This window comes from Pocillopora verrucosa, chromosome 9, assembly GCF_036669915.1.
Source record: "Pocillopora verrucosa isolate sample1 chromosome 9, ASM3666991v2, whole genome shotgun sequence".
NCBI lineage: Eukaryota > Metazoa > Cnidaria > Anthozoa > Scleractinia > Pocilloporidae > Pocillopora > Pocillopora verrucosa.
Window position 1 is genome coordinate 8432771 of NC_089320.1, and position 24903 is coordinate 8457673.

Here is a 24903-nt window from a genome sequence, read left to right on the forward strand (position 1 = left end):
TTACGTTTTAAACCCAGTTGTTAACACTAAATTACCTCTCAATTTCCCAGATTCATCCATTATATCTTAAAAAGAAACCCCATAATAAAGCCAAGTTAGAGTAGTGAACTCAATCATTTTTGCTACTGTTGCCATCTTGGTAAAATGTCCCATAAAATTTATAGAGTTACAAAAACACCTGTGGTGAAGCAGAAATGGGCAAAATACTTGATAGAAATGTTTTATTTTGAAAAGGAGTATGATATGCTCTAGGGTATAGGACATGTCACTCAGTTGTAGCCCGAAATCGCTTATTTCCAGCACTTTGTGACTCATTTTTAGATTCTTGATTTTGTTGAGCTCTTTGGTAAAGTTTCAATAACTGTGTAGCTTCCCTTAGTTGTATCCTTCGGTCCAGTTCTTGCTGGCATGCTTCCCTAATATGTTCAGCTTCAATAACATTTTTCCCCAAAACAGTGGCAAGTGAATCGGTTTCGATATTAATCACAACTTGGAGTCTTTCATCAGAAAATGAGATAAAAAAGGCAGGATCATTTTTAATTCTTATGAGAAGATCATCTGGAATGCCATCTGTCATTTCTCCTGCATCTGTCCTGTCAAATTCCATGCTTTCATTGGTCTCCAAACTTGCCCCTACACTGCTGATACTATATTCTCTACTTCCTTGACTACAGCTAAAATCTGTGGATTTTTAAAAGCAAAGAGATACTATCAGGTTTTGAGGCTAAAGCATATTTTGATTGGTGTTACCATTACCTCCTCTCCATCCCTACTTGCAGAATTACCTTTTCCTCTTAAATTACTTCAAACTACATCATTTATAATTTGATAATAGGATGGACTGGAGTGCACTTGGGTCTGCAATGATACCCTTGATTTCAATATCAGTCAAGTAGGAGTGAGTTTAATTGAAAGCAAATTATTTTAGACCAAAATTGACCAAAAGGAAGTTTACTACCCACTTTATTATATCCATTTGAAAACTTAATGGCTTTAAAAAGTGCTTAAGTAAATACAGGATTTCTGCCCTAACTATTGCATTGATTCAGTGGCGAAAAAATGGGAAAAGGTGTGATTTGTAAATATGTCACATTGCTGAAATCTGAAATCTGATTAGTTGTTCTGTTTTAGAATTCCAATCTCTCTGACAAGGAAAAACATGATTTTAAGGAAACCTTAATGCAACAGATCACACTGGTGAGAGCTACTCGGAGAACAAGGATCACACTTGGTCTGAAAATGGATTTACAATTATTAACTATACATTGGAAGCCCTCTTTAATGGCCACTGTGGTAAGCAGACAGCATCTTTCACATTTGCCTCCCTATAGCTGATCCAGACTCCCATCCAAACTCTGCATTTTTACATTCCTGTGAGTTAACTTTCTACTCTCAAGTAGTGATTCAACAATTTTCTTTGTATCACCATCTCAAAGATATTTTATCAATCAGCATTACATTAACACTTAAGAGATTGGTTAAGAGGCCTTTAAAGAAATTACTGATTGTGATACACTTTGCTATAAATTGGAAAGCTCAAGAAAAAGCTATTTATTTAAAAAACATCCCCTAACTTTATTACAGAGGTATGTTGCAGTTAGACCATTATTATTTCTATTAATTCCAAATATGATTTGTTATTTAATCACCAAGAATCAGCCCTGGTGATTTGGTGGGAGCTGTCTACAGCATCATTGCAACGTTGGATGGTACAGTAACAGGAATGAAAGATAAACTATGTTGGTACTTTGTTCTGCTGTTGTTTGTTGTTGTTATTTTGCATTCTATAAGATATTTTATAGGTGGGCATATGCACCCAGGAGGTTGTTCATAACTGACACTTTCAGTATGCACCTAACTGTATGACAACCATTCCTTCAATAGTCAACTCAATAAACTGTCTGTTCATTTTCAAGTTTCTGTTACATGAATATTCAAAATTTCTAAGAAAAATGATGTGAAGATGTATCACAAAAAGAAAGTGGAATTTGGCAAAAATGTAGTCAATGACCTTTAAAATCTGAAATTGACAATTTCATGAATTGTCAGAGTCATAAAATATAACTACTTTGTAAAAGTTTTCTTCCTGTTTTTTTCCAAGTTTCTTGGTGCTTTTGAAAGGATTAGACAACAGTTTCTCTGGGGTAAGGCATTTCAATTTTGCTTTAGGACCAAACAAGAGAAAGAGTCATAACATCTCTGGAAGGAAAATATGTAATGTGCTAGGCTTAGTCTGGGGAGATGGATAAACAGGCAGGTTAGTGAAAATCAGCACATTCTTGGAGTATTCCAAAAAAGAATATAGTTGGACATACCGTAAAACATTTCTCACAGTGAGATGTTAATATTTCCTAAGGCTGTCAGCCATCTTTCCCACAACTGACAAGACTGTCATGAGATGTTTCCAGTAACATCATTTCAGCAATAGAGTCATAACTTTCAAGCATGTCAAGTTATTGTGTTGAGGTCCTTCTTGCCCCCCCCCCCCTCCCGCGCCCTTCTCCCCTGGTTTAGGTTCCATGATGTGACTCTGAGTCCTTAAATATGTCAAAATCAACTCAAGATCATAAGTAGACAGGAATTTTGAGAAAGATGACTGACAACATCTCACTGTGGCAAAAGTGTTTGGCTGTGCAAAAGAAACTGTGTCCAAATGAAATTACACCACAGTTTTTGGAACATTTCTCTCTCTTTAGTCTGACCCCTGGTTTTCTCCCTCACATAATTCTTCCCAAAAATTGTGTGCCTGACACAGGCAAAAGTATAAATAAGGTTATACATAAGGGTTAACTATTTCATGAATCATGAGTGTTATAATTTTAATATAAAATACAGGCTATTTCCAGACAAAAAAAAGTTTTGACAAGACCGTGTCTACCTGTCAGTTACAATGTAGGATCTGTATCGGTGTAACTGAGGTAAAATTTCCACACAGCCCCATACTATTTTAAAACAAATCTGTTTTCCCAATGGCAATCTATTGTTTTTGTCATTGTTTTCTCTATCCAAGAACTGAATGCATAATGTACTATGGGGCTGTGCGGAAATTTTACCGTTTTTTTTTTTCTTAACTGTACTTATAAAAAAATACACTCAAGGATGATGACGATACAGGAGACAGACCCAAACCACACTGACAACAAATGCTTTGATAGACAAGTACAATCATTCAAACAAATTTTAAAACACTCTAGCAAAACCCAGTAAAGATATTCCTTACGTACTCTGCAAGCCAGCTGTCCAATCATCCCCGTCACAAACAATCATAAGTTTAGTTTGATCTTCCAGGAAGCTAAAATATTCTTCATCGTCGATCTCTGTTCCATCACTGTCAAGAAATACTCGGCAGTTCCCTGCTGCTATCCCCAACTTTGACCTTCCCCTTTCCTTGAGTTCGTTTAGGCTTTCTGCGACAATTCCTTGAGTTTTTGTTCGCTCTGAATTGCAAACTTTAAACGGTTTACGTCGCTTTTCTTCCATTAGTGCATGGATAGGTTATATTTCACTTCAACTTGTCCACCATGTTTCAATTCCACTCCCCAGTCTATTATCAAATTTCAAACTAGCTCCCAGGTTCTTTCGGTATTCAGTCGAATAGAAGAAACTGTTCAGACGGGATAGAGGGAAACAAGACATTAAAACCTTAATAATGTACAAGAAAAAATTACGCACTTCTGATAGGCTGAAAGCTAGTGCATTTCTCATGTAACACGAGTGTAAAGTTGTAACACAAGTGCGTATTGCAAATAGCGCGCGCTGACAAAATTTCGTCTTAACTTTCTGTGATGCTTTTTCATATAAATTATTGTCAAGTTACAACATGATTTCTCGTGCAGTTTGGTGTGAATAAGCACTTGTAAATTTTTCAATGACAAAAAATTGCAAAATTACAAATTCCATTGTCTTTGAAATTTATTCGTACTTACTCGTATCAAATTGCACAAGAAATAATGTTATTACCCATACTTACCTATACTTCTTACTTAAGCGAGAAAAAGAAGTACATGTAGATGCATGACTACAAGCAAATTTGGTTTTATTAAATGAGTTGATAATGTAAACTAGCAATCGGCAAGAGTTTCTAAGGCTGACGTTTCAAGCATTAGCCCTTCGTCTGAGCGAGAGGATGCAGCATGCAGAATGCGTCTAGTTTATGATATGTTTAGAAGAAACGAGGAGAAACTCTGTTTCCTTCTGAAAAGTAATAACTTTTCAATGTCATAGCAATTATTTTAGGTCATTCTCTAAAAAAAAAAAACAACAACAAAATTCGTTAGGTGCATGAAACATTGAACTCACTGTAATTGGACGTGTGCCAGTTTATGACGTATTTTAGTAGACACGGTACTTAATCTAGAAAAAAAACTCATTAAAAAAAAGGACAAACAAAGAAACAAACAAAAAAAAAAAAAAGAAAAAACTCGGAGCTGACGAATTTAAAAAAAAAAACTGTGAAACCTAGGGAGAAAAGGTCAGCTGTAAACATCTTTATTGATGACAGTCATTTTGCATTGATTGCCCCTTTAAGTCCCCTGCAATGAATTGATCGCTTTGGTCTGCACGCACACTTCTTATCATGGGCGGGACTGAATTGCTGTTTCAGCGATAGTGTAAAGATTTTGCTAATGTACTGATATACTTAAACCTGATATTTGTATCGTTTAACTTGACTGAAGCGAAATAAATTAGCTGCATAGGATAATCCCTTTCCTCAGTTTTTTTCGCAGATCATATAGGTGTACCTTATACGTGCGAGAGGTGGCCTACAATTGAGCAGAGTGGAAAATAATCAAATTTGAATCACGCGTTTTAACTTTCAATCAACTTTGTCGAGTGTTTACACGAAATACTACGAACACACAGATAACTGCAGAAATAGCTAAGAGAATTTGCTGTCCTGGGAAATAACAGAAGTGTGAGATTGAGACAGAAACTTATCACCCAGAAGGGAGAAAGTTGAGAGACTTGGTTGTTTAGCATGATTTGCACTGCTTCTTTTTAGGTCAGTGCGCTATTTTCCCACCATCGATAGGAATTTTTCACGTCATTAGACACTTTCATGTAAATAATAAACGATGGTATTTAGCCCATGCCCTGATAGCAGCAATCATAAAGCAGACAATCACAGGCAAATGACACTATTTTCTGTTATGCGTTCTCCATCTGAGAGCAAAAACATGCCTTACAAGGGTTTCTGGGACAGTGACAGGTTACAACATCGGATTAAAAGTACTTTGCCGTTTCCTTTCTTTGATTAATAAAATGATACCTCACACTGAGTTTCATGAAACTTCAGCGAGTGTAAAACTAATTTATGGTGGCCGGATATCCCAAAGAATTTTGATCATGCACCGTGAGTCTCGTTAATGGCCTCGTGACCAGAGAAAAAAAACACCCAAAAAGTTACAAAAACAGATGATGTCTCAGATGTGGTTTAGATACCTTCAGCTACAGAACAAAGTCTGCTCGCTATCCAGAATTATTCTGCCAAAGTTTCAAACGCAATAGACCTCAAAGTTAGCTGAAGAGTAACACTTCATCCTACTCAAGAACTCGCGTAATCAACCACAAAAGGCGGAAGTCGACCCTTTAAGGTTGGTTTGTTATTTTGTTTTTCTTAGTTTACGTTTGGCCTAAAAGGAAAATAATCGCGGAAACTTCAAAAGAACCTGGGGTTTGAGTGTCTTTCCTCAACAGTGCAAAAAGAGAAAAAAAATTTATTCTTTCTTTTTAACGGGGGTGTAAATGAATTGATTGCAATTTGATATGATCACGAGTATTTGAGTTGTATCGACAAGCAAAGAGGTTGAAGTGTTTGGTTATTCTGTTGTATATTCTTACTGACAGGATTAAAAGTTGTTACGTTAGTTTCCAACTTACAACAAAGAGTCGAAGGAACAAAAAGACAATACCCGGTTGTCTGTGATCATCAGCAGTGCTGTTTCACCAGACAGGTCCGGCAGGAAGCTTTATGCATGCATACGCCAATGATTAACAGTGCTATACTCGAGAAAAGTTAACTTTCGTGTAAAACAGTTGATGCGATCTAAACTCTGATTTCGTAAATTTATCCCAGAAAGGGTATAATGCACAGCATATAGTGAGGGCAAAGAAAGATACGTGTATCTGATCGATTATCGTCATTCTGTTTTTGATAGCCGAGGGCATTACGATAGGTACCTAATTTTTCCATTAATTTAAACTTTGAATACCCTCGTGAAAATTTTAAAACACTTTGAATTAAACTGAATTTAACCTGGAAAAAAATTAGAGTTATTTTATGACTTCTAGTTCTAAAAAATACCGTAGCCATGCTGTAAACACGTGTAGCAGTTTTCAGGTCATCATCCTTCCTCACTGTGGTTCCAACAGAGTATTGCATTGTTGATTCCTACAGAGTAATATGAAGCTTAATAATAAATGGATATGGGTGTGGGTTTTAACTTGCTACACACTTGATATTAGTAATAACAAAAAATTTCAACTGATCAAGCCTTTTACTTCACAACGAAACTCATTTCCCCTTCTCTACCGATGTTGTTTGTGAAGGGTTGTCGGTTGTGTGCGATATCCGTTCAGGGAACACGTATTTCCTCCGTCGTGTTGGTCAGCATCCTAAGATAGGTTTGCTTCATAATCATGACAATTAACAACGGTACAGTAAAGTAACTGTATAAAATCGATAAATGTAATGATGGTCTGCGGCTGTGAATGCCGTAATACTCATGTGTAGTTCTGATGGTTAGTATTAAAAGTCCAATGGGTTTAGTCAGGAACATCAATAAAGTGTTAAGCAATCACTTAAGAACTATTCGTCTGTATTGAAACAAGAGCCTTGTTTTTTTTTTTTTTTTTCCTTTCAAGAAAAGAAACCGCACAGTCAGTTTAGTTGTTAATCTCAGTCTTCATAAATCAATAATTTTCGCTACACATCATGCGCATCTCTACATGATTATGACATCGATTGAGGTTTTTTTGCTTCTTTGTCTTTAAAAGTCAAAGGTTGCTTTTAAAGATACAAAAACCCTGAGGACTTAAGTTCTGCTCTCAGTAAACTAAAGCTCATTGATCTTTCGTCGATATACGGAAGGAAATGCTTAGAGATGAATGAGTATCAAAGTTCGTTTTCTTGGGTTTTTATTTAAGTACGTTGAATTCATTCATTTCGCACTTGCACGTGGCACATTTCACTGAAGAAATCGACTTTGGGCAGCTCTTGATGAAGCCATAAAACCTTAATTCAAAGATTTGGCCTAAAATGAGAGAATGTAAAACTTTTGCTACAATGACTTGATTCCCAGCACCTTAAGTCAAAGCATTCCTTCTACGAACAATTCGAATATTACCCGTCCTGCAAGCTTCGATATATTGTTTCAGCTCTCGAAAAGTTAACATGCATATAACCGAAGGAGAACACCCATTTTGAAATATTCTTACTTTGAATGTATTCAACTTGTAGAAAAGAATTTTGATTGATAAAGATCCAAAGAAAGTACACTGCATTTACGTCATGTAGAAAAATTAGAAATTTGATAGGGTCAAGATGAAGGTATCGCCAGGCGAACCGTTTTACGATTCTCCCTGCAGCCAGCATGACAAATCTGCGTATTTCAGTCTCCAGAGAAGTGTTGTGAATTCTTTTTGCGACTAAAATGAAATTGTGCATTAGACATCATCATGTGCGTAACTGTATTGAACATGTCTTTTCATTCGCACGCAGACTTCTTTCAGCGATTAGGAAAAAAATAACCATTTCTCTTAATTCATCCTAGCCAAACAAATTAAATGACATGACTGATTAAATGATTAAGCTTACTAATCTTATTGCCAATGCTGAAAGCAAACTTACAGTGTATTTCAAGGGCAAAATATTGTTGGTAATTCATGACCCATACCAGTCCCTTGTTCATCCTAGAAATGTCTAACTCATCACTTAATGGTTCAAATGGGGCGTTCGTTTTCGTTCATGATAGACACAAAACTGTTTTCATATCATGAAAAGGGAAATCTGCTATGAAATTAAACAGCAGCAAATGCATGTAATTCAGAAAAATGGAGGAAAATTTCTCCCCAAAAAACTCCCATTTCGGATGCTCTGAATAGGTTTGCTTTCATTAATCAGTTATTCAGTGATTTCTGTGATCTCTAATCATAGAAATATTTTATGAAGCGGTCATTGTTCTACCACTTTTGTTACCTTATTTTTTCAAGACTTAGTTTCGAGATGTTTGAGCTGGAGAATGAGTTGTGAAAAAAACGTAAAATTGGGCCTTTGAAGGTCGACAGTAACCTTAAGCTCGCCCGAAAACAAACAGGAATACGCTGAGGTAAAACACTGTACACTCGAAACAATGGAGCGAATACTTTTAAACGCCTAAACTTTCGAACAGGAAAGATACGAGGAGACAGCCATGCTAAGAAGAAATATCGTATCCCTTATAAATTATCAAAGTCATGGACTTGACTTGATCTCCAAATTCTTTCTTTCTTCCTTCGTGGCTGCTTGAATCATAGATGCAGCCAAATGTTACGCCAAGGAATCTTTTCAGTTTTGACTGGCAAAAGAACTTCTCTGCTTCTACTATTTTCTATGAGAAATTTCACTATTTTTCTACTTAATTTTGGGATCGTTAATAATACAAAGGCATTGTCCACCTGGAAAATCGATTAATAAAAAGTGTCCCTGAATTAAGACTGAGACAATGTTGGGGGCTTAAACCAGTTGCATCATGATTAAACTGTCTACGAGGTCACAATTTGTCAGACACACGTAATGGGTTATACAGTCATTATACAAAAGCTATTAGGCCATTTTTTCCTGAGAAAACTGCACGAGCATGGTAACGAAACCGCACTTGTCCTTTGAACAGCTTTGTTTTCAGAAGGTTACATGTTAGAGTCAATTGAGACCTTCTGAGTCTAAAAATAAAGCGATTGGAACTAATTATCTTATTGAACTACGGCTCTTGAACGTATGTGGGGAAGCAGGAAAGTATCAGTAAAGGTGGCAATGTTGAACGGTACATTTATCTAGTTTCTTACTTGAAGTCAAGTGATCCAGCAAAAGTGTCCCATTCTTTTCTTCTGCTCATCAACATCTGTGTCATTTGTCTTCATTTGCTGGAACGAAGGGATTTTTTAAATCGCTTTTTTGAGATTGTTCCGGTGACGCCTCCTGGTGAGGAGACGGCAGCCGGCCATAATAAACGGAAAGAGAAGAAATATTCAGGAACTACTTATCAACTTTTTTTCATTGTCATTCTTGTCAGATCTTACGCAATTCCAAACGTTATAAAGATGTTCCAAATTTGATATTTTTTGAGGCTCTTTGTTCATGACTTCTCTTTGTCCGTACGATATCACAGTTCAATTTAATTCAAATGTTTCTTTCATAATCCTATTTTGCGTAAATGACGAAATGACCCTAACAGATACACAGCAAAAAATAAGTCTGGCAATGATCTTTTTTATTTGTTTGTAATACTATTTACTTGATTGTTGTAGACTTTCCACAAGAACTCATCATTGTTACTCGTCTCAGTCTTTGAACTGAAAAGATTCAAAAGCTTCTCCGATTAAGTGATGGTTTCAGAGGTAATTATGATTTCGGCGTCAAACAAAATTATCTTTGTAAAGCCGGTTATGAATGGGTTTTGACCTTGTGGTATGAACAGTTAATGTTTGGATTAGTCTCTGGTGGCATTGCATGCAGGTAACACAGCGTGTAAAGATATCGGCCTTGAGAGAGGATCTGTGCAAATATCTAGAACCCATCCTCCATTCCACACACATAAGGCGAAACTACGTTGTGATCGATTGCACCCAGAAGAAGGCGTGGCACATGAAAGTCTACTACGTTAGGCGCAATTCAACAGTCCAGCTCAAAAACAGGTTCTTTCCCTTTCGTTCAATTTACTCGGGATATTCACAGGCATAGTAATGAAGCTCCTGGGTTTTTTGTGACCGAGTTGTACATCGAGTCATACGGGTTTGTTTAAAGGAATTCTTCATACTTGAACTTGAGCGTCAAATCGAGAGAAGGTGCATGTAATTTGAGTGATGAATTGACCAAAGAGGTAATTGTACGTTCTCGCAGACTATCCGTTTAGGCAAAACCATGAATCTGACAGGAAAGTCATCTCGCATCCTTATGAGTTAAGTCCATGCCATGTTTTTCAAATATAATCTGCGGAGCGACAATGCAAACACTCTGTTTTTCTTGCCGCAGTCAATCAAATTTTTTTATTGCCCTTTGGGGATTTTACCTTTTCGACCATTGACATTCCAAATTTGTACGTGGTATTATTTCTTGGCTTCTTGTGAAGGCCTTTGAATGTAACTGCATGACTTTGGTGGAGTCATGGGGGTGGGTCATGGTTCTCTTTCGTCGGCCACGCCCATGTTCCGGCTTGGGATACGTTAAAACATAGAAGGAAACGAGAGGAATATCTCTTTTTCATCTTTCTCCTTAATTGAACTCTTGTGCACCACACCTGGCGGCACTGGGGTAAATTGATAAGCTGATTTTACGTTTGACCTTCTTATCAATAAATCATTTCTACCACACGTACTTTATATCTTCGGTGAATCCGGCACTGTCTTGAAAACCGACAACGTGCTATTATGTAGAATTTTTAATGCCATGCAGGATCGACCATTTTACTTGATGTAGCTATGGGTTACCAAAAGAGAGCACTAACATATCGACTGGCTGAGCAAAGCATTGAATAAAAATTGCAGGACACTGTCAACAGGAATTAACAGCAAAGAGAAGGCACACCCTCTAATTGACCCTGTTTTGCGTCAAACTAATTGTGCACATGCTTTCCGACATGCATATAATGATGAATCTAATCCTAATCGAGTGCCAGTTCATTATTTCTTTCTTGATTTTTCTCTGGCTCTAGATATCCCACAGAAAGCAAACATGCAGGATTCGATTTTATTTTGAGACATTCAAAGAGCCATTCTATGAACTTAAAAGTCAATTTCTCCCATAAGTAACAAACGGACAAGCCAAGCTTGAACGTTTCTAACGAGGTACACGACGGTGACTGGGTTCTCTTACAGCTGAGTATAGGTAACAGCTGTTATTCAACTATTCACATTCGATCGCTCCAAGTTGCTATGATTTGCAGTCCCATTTCAATTACATGCTGTAAATAGTTCAGTGAGTATACATTATACTTGACAACGATTTGTGATGGTAAGATAGCCAACAATGTTTCAATAATCTACCACCCAGCCCGGAAAACCAAGCTCGGTTAGCACAATCTACTAATCTAGAAATCGATACGGTTTTTATAGCACGCATTTGTTGTTTAAATTGTTCCATGACACTAATAGCCTTACAACTCCTGATATTTTCAATACGTCTCTCATTCTTCGTCTCGTACAACCTTTTAAAACTTTAAGTGATGATTCACATTCAACCCAGTCAGGTTCCCTTGAAGCGATCCATTTCTTTAAGAAATGAAAAATATGATCAGTTAAGATTCCTTTAAAAGAAAATATCCTCAAAACTTCTAAAAAATGCAATCAGTTGGGGTGAACTGCTTGTCCTCAAGGGTTGAAGCATACTATGAATAATGAACATAACGTCTGTTTGAGAAATTATAACAATCCAGTCTAGACAGATCCTCTGGGCAGTTTAATGAACTCTTATTTATGATTGAAGTTTATCAATTTCCGTAAATATAATTTTTATAAACAAGAAATGAAATGAACGTTTCATACCCACACATATGTGAAAGTCATCGAAATAAGATTGATTTACCATACTGTACGAGACTAAAGCGATAAGATAGAGCGGGTGACATGAACACCCCCGTTTTTTTCCCTTTAGATCACGGAAATTAAGGATGCTTTGGAATCACGACTTGGTCTGAAATAAGGCCCTTTTGATCCGTTTTACATGGTGATTCTTTATTCCAGTTGTTTTAGTCTTTTTAACACAGTGACTGCAATCACAGGCTCGTGAGAGGGGCAGATCACAGTGGTTAAATAATTCTGTTTCTTTAATTATAGATCATTTCAAGTTCTAAATTACAATCTGGCTCAGCTTTTATTTTTTACAATTGTGGTCATAGGCTTTCCTATTTTGTTTTTTTCGTATTTTTGTCGTAAGTGTAAACGAGATAGAGGTTCTCTATTTTCTTTTGAAAGGGTATGAAAAATAACATGCAGGTTCCTGGACTTATGAACCGATAGACGCCGATCAAACGTACCCGCCAATATCTTGGCAATGGCCAGTCCTATGATTTTCATAGAAATGTCGCGTTATCTTTGACTGGTAGGAACGTTTATGAATCAGCAAAAAGCCTTAAATCTCTTTCTAATTGTGACTGTTTCAAACCGATCATATCCAAGTTTGAATTGAGATTTCCACGTGATGGTGATTTGCTAGGCTTTACGTGCTGTTCTAAACCGTCGACAAAATACATTCCTTCATTTGAGCCAAATAAATCTGAGTAATTTAGGTGCTTTCAAAGTGGAAAGAGATACAGAAATACATATTGTTTTGATGAAATATTTAACCTTTTTAGATATCTCCCAACGCTTTTCGTCTGCCTGTTTCGTCGTTTTTTTTTTTACTTTAAGCCGGAAGTTTAAAGAGTGTTAAAACCGTTTATAATCTGCTTTACAAAGACAATCATTTAAAGACAAACTAAGGTGGTTTATTGCAAATAAATTTAATGCGTTTCTGTCGAAGATTCAGCTTAAAAACATGTTCTGCTCTGAACCTCAGCGGTGATAACAGACATGTGTTAGGTGAATACAAGATACCTGAATAGAGAACCCTACTGTGCAACCAAGGCTGTATTGACTTGTGCCAGGGAATGTTTCTAGTCATTACATGGATGTAAATCACGCAGACTGAATTGCACAATTCCTAGTATCCTGAAAACAATGTGGTTTGACCTGACGAGCAGAAAATTAAATTGACATTTGTTGTCAAAAAACTTCGTCCCCTTTGAATCACCGGGTTCTTTTTTTATCTGTGAAAGTTAAACAATGAGCTACGATTTCAAAGGCATGTTCCTTAGTTCTAACAGCAGACATAAGATGAAGATGCAAAAAAGATTAACACAGTTAGATAATTCCCAGTATTGACGACCCACCGGGAAATATTGCTGGTAAAACAAGCGTAGGTGAGCAAACGATGAAAATATTCTCCACGGGAAACGTAGGAGCTTATTTCCTATCTGACAAGAAAGCGTGCACTCACTTTGATTAAGATGTTATCAACCTTGGGTATTGCTAAACAAAGGGAAATGCTATATATTGTGGGACTTTCGCCCAATTCCGTCTACGTTAGACAGTCTGATAAAAAGCAGATATAAAAGGTACGGCCTGCAGAGTATCACTCGGTCAGGTTTCACGAAACTAAGCTTCAAGTTAATCAGTTGTCGCTACTTGAAGACCAAGAATACTTGTGTCAAGCAGGGAAGGTGGAAATACATATAACGGGAGTTAGAAAGTAATATTTACAAGCAGGTATGTTTTTATTCTCTTCGCTTTAAGAGTTCGCATATATGACATCTTTGGTGAAATTTGACTTTGCAATGCTCCAAATGGGTCACATCTATAAAACGATGTTTGGAACTTTCCGACGAGCTCTACTTTCACATCTGTAAAAACTTGCGCAACAAATAAATAGGCGGGATAATCCGTTTTTGCCTGCTAGAAAAGTACTTCATTTGAAGAGGCGTCATCCAAGAATCCCTTTCGAAACACGCAAGTATATTTTTAATCCTAAAGAAGCTCGCGTGCCACTCACTGACATTTCGTGACGGTCAATCTTGGCAAGACAGAAAACTTTTCTTTCTTTCTGATTCAATGATCATGTTTAGAAAAGATCGGAGAAGGAAACTTTTTGCAAAGTTCTAATAAATTATTTAACGCCTTAGATTTCCGTTATCTCCCCAAAGACACGTTTGATTTTACAATCAGTGAGCTCGTTGCATTTCATGGCATCGAGGACACTTGGTTCATTGCTTCATTTGATTTGGGAAAAACTAGAAAGAAACATGTGAGTTGTCGTAGAAACGAATGCTTGATACCTTAGATGAAGTGCCATCGTTTAAGTTTCAATCCGCATATTTTTTTCCTCGATTATCTTCATTCTTTTCTCATCTTGATAACAGTTATATTTAGAATGTATTTCCTTTGGTCGAAGCCCATCCTATTTGACCAAGAAATTGAAAGATAATTGTTCAGTTATTTAAGGAAATGGGTGGTATTTTGTTTTTTTATTATCTTAATGATATGAATCTGACTTTTAAAGAAATGTCTTCCTGTGGTTAGGTATAATTTGGTATTAAGTTATCCTCGAAATATTTTCATTTCATCAGCAAACAACAGGCTACTAAATTTCAATTTTTTCCTTTTACTTTTATTTATAATGATTTATTAAGACGTGCACCAAACAGGATTTAATGAACATACATTCTACTGACTTTCAGGTTGAATTGAGGCACTTGTACACTCAAAGATCTTAGACCAAAATAATCAGATACGAGTTTTGAAAATTATTTCATGCTTCAGCGCAACTTCATAATTTCATGATCACGACCATTAAACTCTTGACCTTTACGAACTGTGACGAGTGAACACTCTAATGAATGCGATTACATTTTGATAATTTCACGAAAGAGAGTGAACAATGTTTACATTTCAGACTTAATTGCCAAGGTCACTTTTTCCTGCTTAACTTCACCACATCTTTGTTTTGCCTCCAAACCTGATCTCATTTTCCAATTGAAACTACTTGCCACCATACCATCAATGTGTGTCTTGCTGATACTGGCTTATGAGCTGAACGCCCATCTTAATCAAGACAAATTTGCCCAGATATCAAACTCAAGGTTGTATTGTGCCAACACCTTACAAGACCTTTAATCACGCAAAGCATAATGTTTTAAATTCCAAAATACCAAAACAATTGGTGAGTTGTTCGAGTGTTTTCCCTTAAAAATTCACGGTACAGAATTAACAAAGAACTGACTACAACTGCCTTATAGTGGGTAGATATCTCGGATATATTGGATATTAGCACGAGCATGATCTGTATCATCCATTCATTGTCATATGTTTATCGTCGATTACCTATAAAAAGGACAGGATGACCGAGAGCATTCCACAAGAAACATCCACTTTGGTGAGTAAAGCTTGGTGGATGCACAAAGGAACTCTCTGTGCAGATGAAGTCACCTTTACCCTTTGTCCATCGGTCTGATTTAACGGATGTAAAAAAATCAAAACTTAGATAAACAGACACGTTACTCTAATTTTTTCTTTACCACCTGATGAAACTCGTTGACACAGAAAACCAGTTTAGTGATTTTCGGGAGAATTCTCACAAAAATCCTCATATTTTTCCTTTGGTCTTCTTTGTGTTCCCTGCCTGTGAACCTTAAAGTTTCACTTCATAGCGAAGAGATCAGGCCAAATAAAAAACGTTGAGCGAAATCACAACTGGAAAAAGGGAATGAATTCACACCCTCTCATCGGGTCTTGTGCTTTCTTATCGAAACTGTTCTTGCTTCAGATCTTTTTGAGAAAAATTTATGCAAATGTTTTCTTCAGTACAACTTGTTTGGTATTCAGTAATTGCAGTCGAGATTATGTTTGGGTACAAATGAGAATCCAGCTGTTGTTTGATGGCATTCATGACCTTATAATTACCACAACCACTGAAACCTAAGAAAAATAATCTTTTCTGGACCAGCAATCACATCAGCTAATATCGATATCGCCCTAAGTTAATTGAATTGTGTTTGTGGCAGTTTACAGACAGTGTGGGTCTCACTTGAGTGAATGGATTGACTGTTGTATTCGCAGTATTTAATGGCAAACTTGAACTTTGAGTTACAAGGCGGACTCCGTTATATTGATTTTTGTACCGGAGATTTCTCCATTTTCCCTTTTCCTGGGATGGGCACGTTAATATTCTTCTGGTTTGCATTAGTTTCAAACGTCAACTCACACGTAGCTTTTTGTAAGTTGTTGATTATGATGCTACGCAACAAAGTTTCTTTTAAGGTGAAAATTCAGAAAAAATGAACGATTCAGTTCTATATAGACCGACAATTTGTCAAAAATTTATTATTGAAAAATTCTAAATGAAAGAGATGTAATCGCCTCTTCACAATCTTACTATGGTTTGGCTTGATATAGAACTCACAAGTTACTTAATGGTCAAGCTTGGAATTCATCCAAATGAACTTCAAATCACTCGTGCTGCTCTCTTAAAACCTGAATGTTTTGCGCAAACCTTTTTTTAGGTTATTCCTCTCAAACGTGATCATTTTTTTTTCAAAATGTTTTCGCTCATGAATAAGGGGGTAAGTTTCTAAAGAAAGGGTAGTGCTGCGTCGGTAAGAGAGTACAGCAGGTAATTTAGTGTTAACAACTGAGTTGAAAACGTAAATTAGCCACCGTAAAGGGTAGAAAAGCTGACGTTTCGAGCGTTTCGTCAGAATATCTTGGTTTTACAATGAACATTCCTATTTCAGGTAAATCTCCTTCGCTTTAAGATATGTCCTACTTTGCACCTTTCTCATTTTCAGTGGAAAAAATTTGAAATCGTTGCTTTGCTGTAAGTGAGTTATCCAGTTTTAAAACTGCTCGGAAGGACCGGTGATTCAGTCCAGTTCATGCAATTGATACACCTTTGAAATTTCCAAATGCGCAACCAACGTGGAGTAAGATCATATTGTACTTTGAATAACTTGTGTTCTTTGTGTATATCAGGAAGTGTAATCAATCTAGTGTAGTTTTCAGGGAAATATGACCGATTTCATCGTGTCATTTACGATTCCATAAGAATGTCTGCTGTCTTCTATATGTGTGGTCTGTGTTTTGCTCTCATGTCGTGCCAGGCCTTTAGCCAAAAACTTGGCTTCGCCGAGGACGAAGTTAAGTACAGCTATATAGTGGGGGTCGTCTCTTTCTATTTCTCTTTAACGACGAGAAAAACGAACCAAATAGACAGTGATAAAGTAATTGTCTGGCACGAGCTAACCAATTTTGAGGGAAAATGGGGGGAGAAGCTTCGAACTTTTGAAAAATGAATGTCGACAAAGGGGAGTTACAATTTATTACAAAAGAATGTGGGTAATTTATAGTCTTATGTTTGGGTATGAAAATTCTGATTAACGCCCTTAAGTGGGTAGATGTCTTGAGTGATGTCATATGTTCCAGGACAGAATTGTGAGTTAGCTTGCGAGTCGAAACCTGAAATGATGCAATAATGTAATGTTTAGCGATTGAGCTTGTTAAAAGCATACTGCCTCGGTTCTTCGAATTTCGAAAATATTTCGGTCATATATAGGGTCAGGATAAGGAGAGAGGGGGCACACTGACACCAAAGGGAGATTCTCTTTGGTATGTTTTGTTTCTAGTTTGGTGAACAAACGTTGGACAAATCTCATGGACTACTTTCACATCCTGATGAAATGTGAACTTTTATAATTACCTTATTGGGATAAACTTTTAACAGCGTTTAGGAAAAAATTGACTGAAATTGTTGCGGAAAATTTAGGTCAGTTTACAAGTCAGTATTTTGAAACACAAAAATGCATGCTGGAATCAAGTCGCCATCATCTTCAAGTCTTCAACACGCCTTTATTTCCGGGCTGTAAGCGACTTATTTACCAAAGTCATTCTTTCCCCACCTACTACGTTTAGTAAATTTTGACTTCGTGTAATTATTAATGATTTTGCTGACCATATAAAGGAGTTATAACGACAAAATACTTAAGAAAGAATTAGCTTTCAATTACCCGGTTAGGGATTAAACAAAAAAGTGGCCTTGCCTAACACGCGTAAGTACGTGCTTGAAGTGCGTTATCAAGCGGTAACTACATTCTAAAAAGACCACCAAGTGATAGTCATTAATGACTCTTCAAATAGTCGATAAGATGATGTACTTCTGATACAAAAGTGCTTAAAGACTCCTGTGGGAAACATATCATAACATATTACCAAAAATTGCTTTAATCTAAGACTTTACAAGCACATGTTACAATACACATGATGGTTTTCCAAATATGTGAAACCTATCCCCCAACGGAATATTTCAACAGGTAATCCCGAGAGTTACTTTGTCAAATTCCTCGCAATTATGAAATGACGGACGTCAAAATCATGAACAGTTTAGTTCAACAAAAAGTTGCCACAATCATCAGTTTTATTATAAATTGTCGTACAGTTGGCTCCGTTGCTGCACTGAAACTGGCATTTCAATCATACGCCGTGCGTAGCTCTTCATTCATGATTACAAAGACATTTTTTTCTCGATGAAGACTTGTTATGAAAAACAGATGTTCCAGACCTCACAAGTAATTGAATACTTGGCAAAGATCATTGCTATGGAATGACCCACTAGTTATGATGAGCTTTCAGTTGTTTTCTTGTTATCCTAGGATCTATCAGATAACCCATAAATTAACAAATACTTAAGATAAGCTGTGTTACATAAACAAAATTTGTTTTAGTTTTTTTTTTTTTCGTTTTTAAATTTCCATTATTTGAAATCAATTATCCGCTGGGGAACATGTTTCCGGCCTAAAAATCCTAAAGATTCTGAAAAAAACCCCGGCTTTCATCAAGTTGGTGGGCACAATCAAAGTCTGTTGATTGTTTTTCCTGAATGTCATGAAGACTCTGTACTTTCCTTCAGGGGTCGAGAATTGGACTTGGAAAGTACATGTTTTACAGATATCATCACGCATGTTAAAAGTAAACTACATCTCACCAAATTTGTTGAACTTCTATTTCTCGTTTTGACTTTGTGCAAATCACAAACCTCTATGATAAGAATCTGGTCTAATAATATTGACAAATTTTCTACCTTTAAGAAATAAGATTAAGAAAAAGTAATCGAAACCAAAGCTGTTTCCTCCAACTTTCATTTTCCCTCTCGCTTGGCAAGAATACAGGCATCTTTCCCTTTACGTGATTCCCATGAAAAAGCCGGTGATATGTACGCCGGTCCGACAATGGAAATGTCTACACGCTTACCGGTTTTTTGCGGTCCTTATCATAGTCGTGTGCAAAATGGTCAATTATAAACGGTGTGTTGGTTTAGAGGTAAATCATGTACCTTTCGCGGTCTTTTTGAGAGAATCATCCGCATGAAATGAGTGACAGCGGCAACAATGTTGAAGAAAATTTTGGTAAAAAGCGATTAAGGAGTAAGGGGTTAACATGTAATTTTAAAAGTACTTCCTTCCGGTATAAAAAGCTTATTTTGCAGAGTTTTATAGTTTTGTCTAATGTGTTAATCTCGGTTTTTGCGGTAAGCCATTTCTGAAGAGGCCGAAATAACGATTAGAAACAGGGCGGTAATAAAAAGTGATTTGGAAAAATTCAAAGATACACAAGCTGGGGTTTGTTTGGCCCTCCATGAGATATAAAGTTTGGGATCTTTGTTGAGAATGTTTTTATAGCCTATCTTGTCATTTGTAATGGTGGGATTACGAGTACTCTTGCTCAAGTGTTTATTGCCTTCGGCTCCCCATAAATCATTATGATAAATTATGTGCACGACCTGCTATGTACAGCAAGTGTTATAAGGAAATACACGTTTAATTGCAGGACTGTCTGACTATTTATATCACATTTATCACTACACGTACACTTTAGATGGCCAAATACTGTATGAAATAAGCACGTGTATTTGGTTTCTCTGAGAAAGAGAAATCTGATTGTCCCAAACATGTTCCGGTCCGATCTGATTGAAACGTCATTTTGAACTTCTTTCTGTATTTTCCTTTTTATTTTGTTTCTTCCTATGCTTCCTCTCTTATCAAAGAAACTTTCAACATTCGCGAAGGAATTTGGAACAGTGTCGCCTTTCCCTTTAATCAAGGCAACTCATCCGTCGGCTCCCTTTTATGGGTGTCGAGTTGTTGGCATCTAACAGGAAATACATTGTCGTTTAATCTGTGGCGTTATGCACAGATTGCTGTAATATTCTGAACGTTTCATGTATCTCTCAAATTTTAAAATGACCTGGTCCGATCATTTTGGCACCACTTGTGTGTGGAGAGTTGCGGCTAAAGAGCTCCAATCACTCTTGATAGCAAAGGCGCTTAGCTGATTCAACTTGCCAGCTTCCAAGATTAGCACGTGCATCGGCTAGAAAATCCTCACGGTACTTGATCAAGGTAAGCCGTTTATTGTTTGAAAATCGTTACTTACAAAATCCAAATCAAATTTCGTGAAATCTTCCAAAGCCTGACTTAAGGTATGCCTCCCTTACTTCTTAGTGATAAAAAAGCAAAAATTCAAGCACAAACAAAATTTTGAAAACAGGAAACCCCTTTCAGCTTTGTTAAAACAGCTAAGGAAAGAGAGCAACGCACACTTCTCTTTGTAAAGACGACTAAACGGTAAAATGTTCTTCTCAAAACATTTTCCCACAAAAGAATTTACGGTCAAAGTTTTGTAATTTCAAATATCAGCTTTTGGTCATAAAGTGTCATCAAAGTCAGTAAAGGATCTTGTGACACTTTTTTTAAAGAAAGAATCCTTGACACTGTCTCACCCTCTGATAAGTTTCACCAGATAGTCTGAGGTATGGCGGAGGATTGTCTATATTTGCGTGATTCTTAAGTCATCACCCCTTATTACAACCTCGCCTTACGCAGTGGTACCTTTTAACAACTTAAAATGGACTATCCTGTTATCTGTTGTAAAAATAAAAGGCGGTTTGACAAGATATGTGCGGCGCACAAGCATGATAAAGACCAGTGGGCTCTCACACTGCGTTATCTTATTGCACAAGGCACGTCAAAATAACCTGAGATGCACCTTAGGGCTTCATAAAAAGGAAAACGACACTTGCTGTAACTCAGAGACTGAATAGAACAACCACCTTTATCCGTTTGCTCAATGGCCTTCACATTATCATAATGGTCAATATTCGCTTTTAAGTTGTTGAAAAACAGTTTTAACTCCATTCTAACTCTGCTGTCGTTACTTCCTTGCCAAGATTTTTTATGTAAAAAAAAAAAAACTGTAAGTTCTGTTTCAGTTCTGTTAGTTTTGAGGAAATAAATTGCTTTCTTTTGACTTAATATCGCAATCTTTTTTAACAAAAGTCATCATAGGAACTTTGGCTACGCATTTGAGGCATGCGTGATCTTGTGTGTAGTATGCTGACCAGGATTAACTTCGGTTCATCTTTTCTATTCATCAGTGTTTTCTCAGGCTCATTTTGTGTGGCTTGTCGTAAATTTGGAGCAAAAAAAATTTATGCCCTACTAAGAATGTAAACTTTGAAAAGTTCGTACATTGGTAAATAGAAACAGATGTTGTGGTTTAAATTTTGAACAAAGAGGAAAATCACTTTTACGAGAGGAAAACCTCCTGAGGCAAATTGCACGCAACTACTCAATCAATGACGCCACTATAAACCACAATTAACGTCACTTTCTGTCGAAGCTCTGAGACATTGTCTGCCACAGCACGGTGAAATGACCTGAAAATTTTCAACAAGGAAGTGCACGTCAATCATTTTTACTGTCCCAAAAACATTTTTTGATTTCCTACTTACGATAGGATTTTAACAGTTCACACAAGTCAAGCTTTAAATTTATCTGTATCAAAAATGAGAAGGCCATATTTAGTAGTTGTTAACTAGCGATATTTCACACATTCTGGGTTAAGCTCTAGGTTACACGACTTGATATTTCCTGCCAACGTTTCTATATTTGAAAACTGCAGCCATTAGTGCGTTTTAGCTAATAGCGATAACAAATTATTAATGGGGCTCTTTATCAATATTGTTTTCTCTGTGTGTGTTTTTTCCAAAACAGAGTGTTAATTTTGTCATTTATCAGTACTTAACATTTTTCCAGAGCGCGCCCGCGCATTTTCCGCCCATCCGCCCAGTGGGTGTGCACGCACAGGATGTTACATGGTCGCGCGCCGGGCCATAATGAATCCTTTTAGTTACGCAGCATTGACTCTCTCGCTGTTATCGCTGTGACAATATGAAAGGTAGTGTTAGCCGAAGAGAAGAGAAGCCATCTTGAACTGGGCCAGCGAGATAAGCTATCCCTAAGTTATAGGGATTCGAACAAAAAGTTATTCACCCTCGGTGGAAGGTGCGAAAATGCGAGTATTGGCTGCTTGTCTGCTTGTTCTGTGATGTCGCGTGTCGCCATGAAAACATCAATAGCTACAGCAATTATGTAAGTTCATAACTAGCCATGATGAAGGAACATATTGCGAAAAAAAAAACCTGGTATTTCAATACCACTGTCATGGACAATTTGGATGATCTTAAAACTTTAGCAGAGAAAAATTTTTTTCATAACTTACAGCCTCTCGGTAAGCATCGACGTATTCTTTACCCTGACTAAACAAGGGTGCGTGCATTGCATGGTATGTCATTCCTCAACTGTAATCAGTGCTAGGCGTCGGAAAGGGGTCGATTCCTGCATCTTAAACACTCGGATACCAGACGAAAAATAAAATTTTTGACGATTTTAAAAGCTTTAAAGGTTAGCGTTAAAATCATCGTGACTATTGGTAAGATATTGAATTTTTCTACAACTTTACTAAGAGACTCAATTGCATTTACTTTATTCGACTTTCTCGTTTCAAGGTTAAGCCCGAATTCATTTATTGTTCTTGATTCTCGTGGTGAGTGCCGAGCTACTGTAATCCCATCTAGATACTGTTTGTTGTATCTTATTGATTTGAGCTTACACGAATAAAGAAGCCTCTCAATATAAAAGGCTGACCAAATCAGTGATTTTGACCTTTCCATCGCCATCTTGATTCCTTCGCAAGCGACTGCGACGGCAAAGCTCCAAGGGAATGCCGACTGAATCATATTATTCCCATAAAAGAAAGTTGACCTGCGCAGCCGTCGCGTCAAATTTGACATTCGCGCCCTTTGTGTAGATTGAGATAACAGCGAATTTGTTTGTCGCGTTTTTACACTAGCGGAAAGCTAACGGCTTTTGTTCTTCAGCCCACAATGGTTCAGTTTTAGTCGTTTCCCCATACAAACAACATATGTGATCGATATACTTTGAGATGTTTTCATCCTTTGATCAGCTTGACAAAAAATTATATATGACGGTGTTCAATAACGGCGTTTCGTTGTTTTTGTTGGCGGGCTAACATGTAATAATAAACTAATATCCATTGTTCGCATTCATTCGAATAATTTTTTAATTAAGAAAGTTCTCTGGGAAGGCTTAAGAAAAATATTTGGCATAGTTTGATTTTTTTTGAAAATCGTCTCGCAAGATGTTCAACATATTTGCTGTTGTATAGGGAAAAAAAACGTGCCATGGAGTCATAACAAAACTAACCACAAGACTTAAGTTCTAAAGAAAATTATACGCGACGGCGGATTTGCCGAAATTAAAACGCTTATTAAAACAAGCTAGCAGAAATAAGGAAGTTTTAAAAGACCGCTAAACACCTTGAATTGCTCTCAACTTTTTCAGCTTTTCCGGTGATTTTTAATTGTTTATTTACATAATGCCCACGGTGAGTTCATATTAATTATGACACTTGGGGAGGCTTGTTGTTTACCAACACGAACATGATACAATCTACTGCTTGACGAAATATAAAGATCAAAGAGTCTCAGAGCAAGTCGACGAGCGATCGTACGCACACTGTTCATATCTCCTGGTGTTTATTTCCCTCATTGTTTCAAGTTAAAAAGTGATCTAAGTTCTCATCATCGCTTATTATAAAGATGATTTGTAGCAACTGGTTTGTCTGGGTGTGAGGTCCCATGGGACGTGAAGGCGTTATTATAAACTGGTGTATTATAGTCGAGAAATTGAGCCGAAAACAGGTCAATAAAAATCCGTGTGAGCCAAAGCATAAAAACAAAGTACAGAAGGGGTGAGCAAAGTTACAAGCAGCAGTAAAGTAAAGAGGTTAAGAATTTCTGGGATAAGGTGAGAGAACATTGCTTCATTTTTAACCGACTGACTCCGCCTCAGGATACATTATACGTTGTGTTAGTTTGATAATGTCGAAATGGGGGCAAAATAAGAAATGTAATATGTCCAAAGTTGCACTGAAATTGTCTTATTAAAAGAGGATTTGAAGATTACTCAGATCGTTTCTCAGCTACCATTCTTGTAAACCCAAGCACTGCAACCACAAGTAACACGGTTTTTCTAAGTTGTCCAGTCAGAAGAATCCTTTTCAGCAAATCGGGCAAAACAAACTTGTAAAAGAAGTATCTAAGAGTTGAAAGTTCACGAAAGATTCGGAAGTGAATACTTTCCCAAACTGTGTAAAGTTCCAAGAGAGTATGAAGGCAAATTTTTAAAAAAAATATTGTAGATAATCCTGTAGGCAGCCATAGCTGATATGCACCTGTTATTTCGTCCTGAGGAACGATGACAGCAAGCAGCTAGAAACTTTTTACTTAAGAAAAAATTCGGCCGGTCGTGATGCGTAGAAACACGCAAGATAAGCCGACAAAGTGCGCAATTAGTTATTATCGGCTTAATCTCTATTGAAAACAGTCTGGCCACTTCATAAAACAGTTTAGATCAATAACTTTTCTGCACGAGTAAATAAAACTGATAAATAGTGCAAATACGAACATAGAACATACCGCGTACGCGGAATAGGGGTTTGACATTCCCTTTTTGAGTTTCCAGCCTTACCTTCAGTCAAACAAGTTAAAAGTTTTCGTGGCACCACGAGATAATTATCATATATTTTTGTCATGACTTAACAACTTTTATTGTCCTATAGGACAAGGACAATAGTTGTTAAAATGATATGGCTGTGTAGTGACTAACCCGTAATTAACTACTAGTCTTGAACAGAACGTGAACTCGTTCGCTTAATTTAGAAGCTCTTTTAAAACCTGATATCAATTTTGACTTTGTAGATAAAATG

The 24903-nt window shown here is 36.9% G+C and overlaps 2 protein-coding genes across 6 annotated transcripts in view; one reads left to right on the forward strand and one right to left on the reverse strand.

Annotated features, from left to right (window-relative positions):
- On the reverse strand, positions 1 to 6358 carry LOC131773964 (DNA fragmentation factor subunit alpha). Its single transcript, XM_059089954.2, has 3 exons — positions 6305 to 6358; positions 3225 to 3604; positions 1 to 681 (listed from the first exon to the last, which is right to left on the reverse strand). The coding sequence occupies exons 2-3, from the start codon at positions 3478 to 3480 to the stop codon at positions 266 to 268; spliced, it is 672 nt and encodes a 223-aa protein (XP_058945937.1). The 5' UTR covers positions 3481 to 3604; positions 6305 to 6358; the 3' UTR covers positions 1 to 265.
- Positions 5435 to 24903, forward strand: part of LOC131773892 (protein Wnt-4) — a 23945-nt gene continuing 4476 nt past the window's right edge. Inside the window, exon 1 of one of the 5 annotated variants that reach the window (XM_059089864.2) lies at positions 5435 to 5594. The gene's annotated coding sequence lies outside the window, so the exon portion shown is untranslated. Of the gene's footprint in view, positions 5595 to 13366; positions 13498 to 15020; positions 15161 to 20038; positions 20175 to 23839; positions 23943 to 24903 lie in introns of those variants that run through there. The other 4 variants (XM_059089866.2, XM_059089867.2, XM_059089865.2 and 1 more) reach the window with 4 other exon arrangements.

Coding starts and splice junctions, on each gene's coding strand:
- LOC131773964 (XM_059089954.2), bottom strand. CDS start 3,480: ATGGAAGAAAAGCGACGTAAACCGTTTAAAGTTTGCAATTCAGAGCGA. Junction 682..3,224: donor TTGGACAGCTGGCTTGCAGA/GTACGTAAGGAA, acceptor AAAAATCCACAG/ATTTTAGCTGTAGTCAAGGA.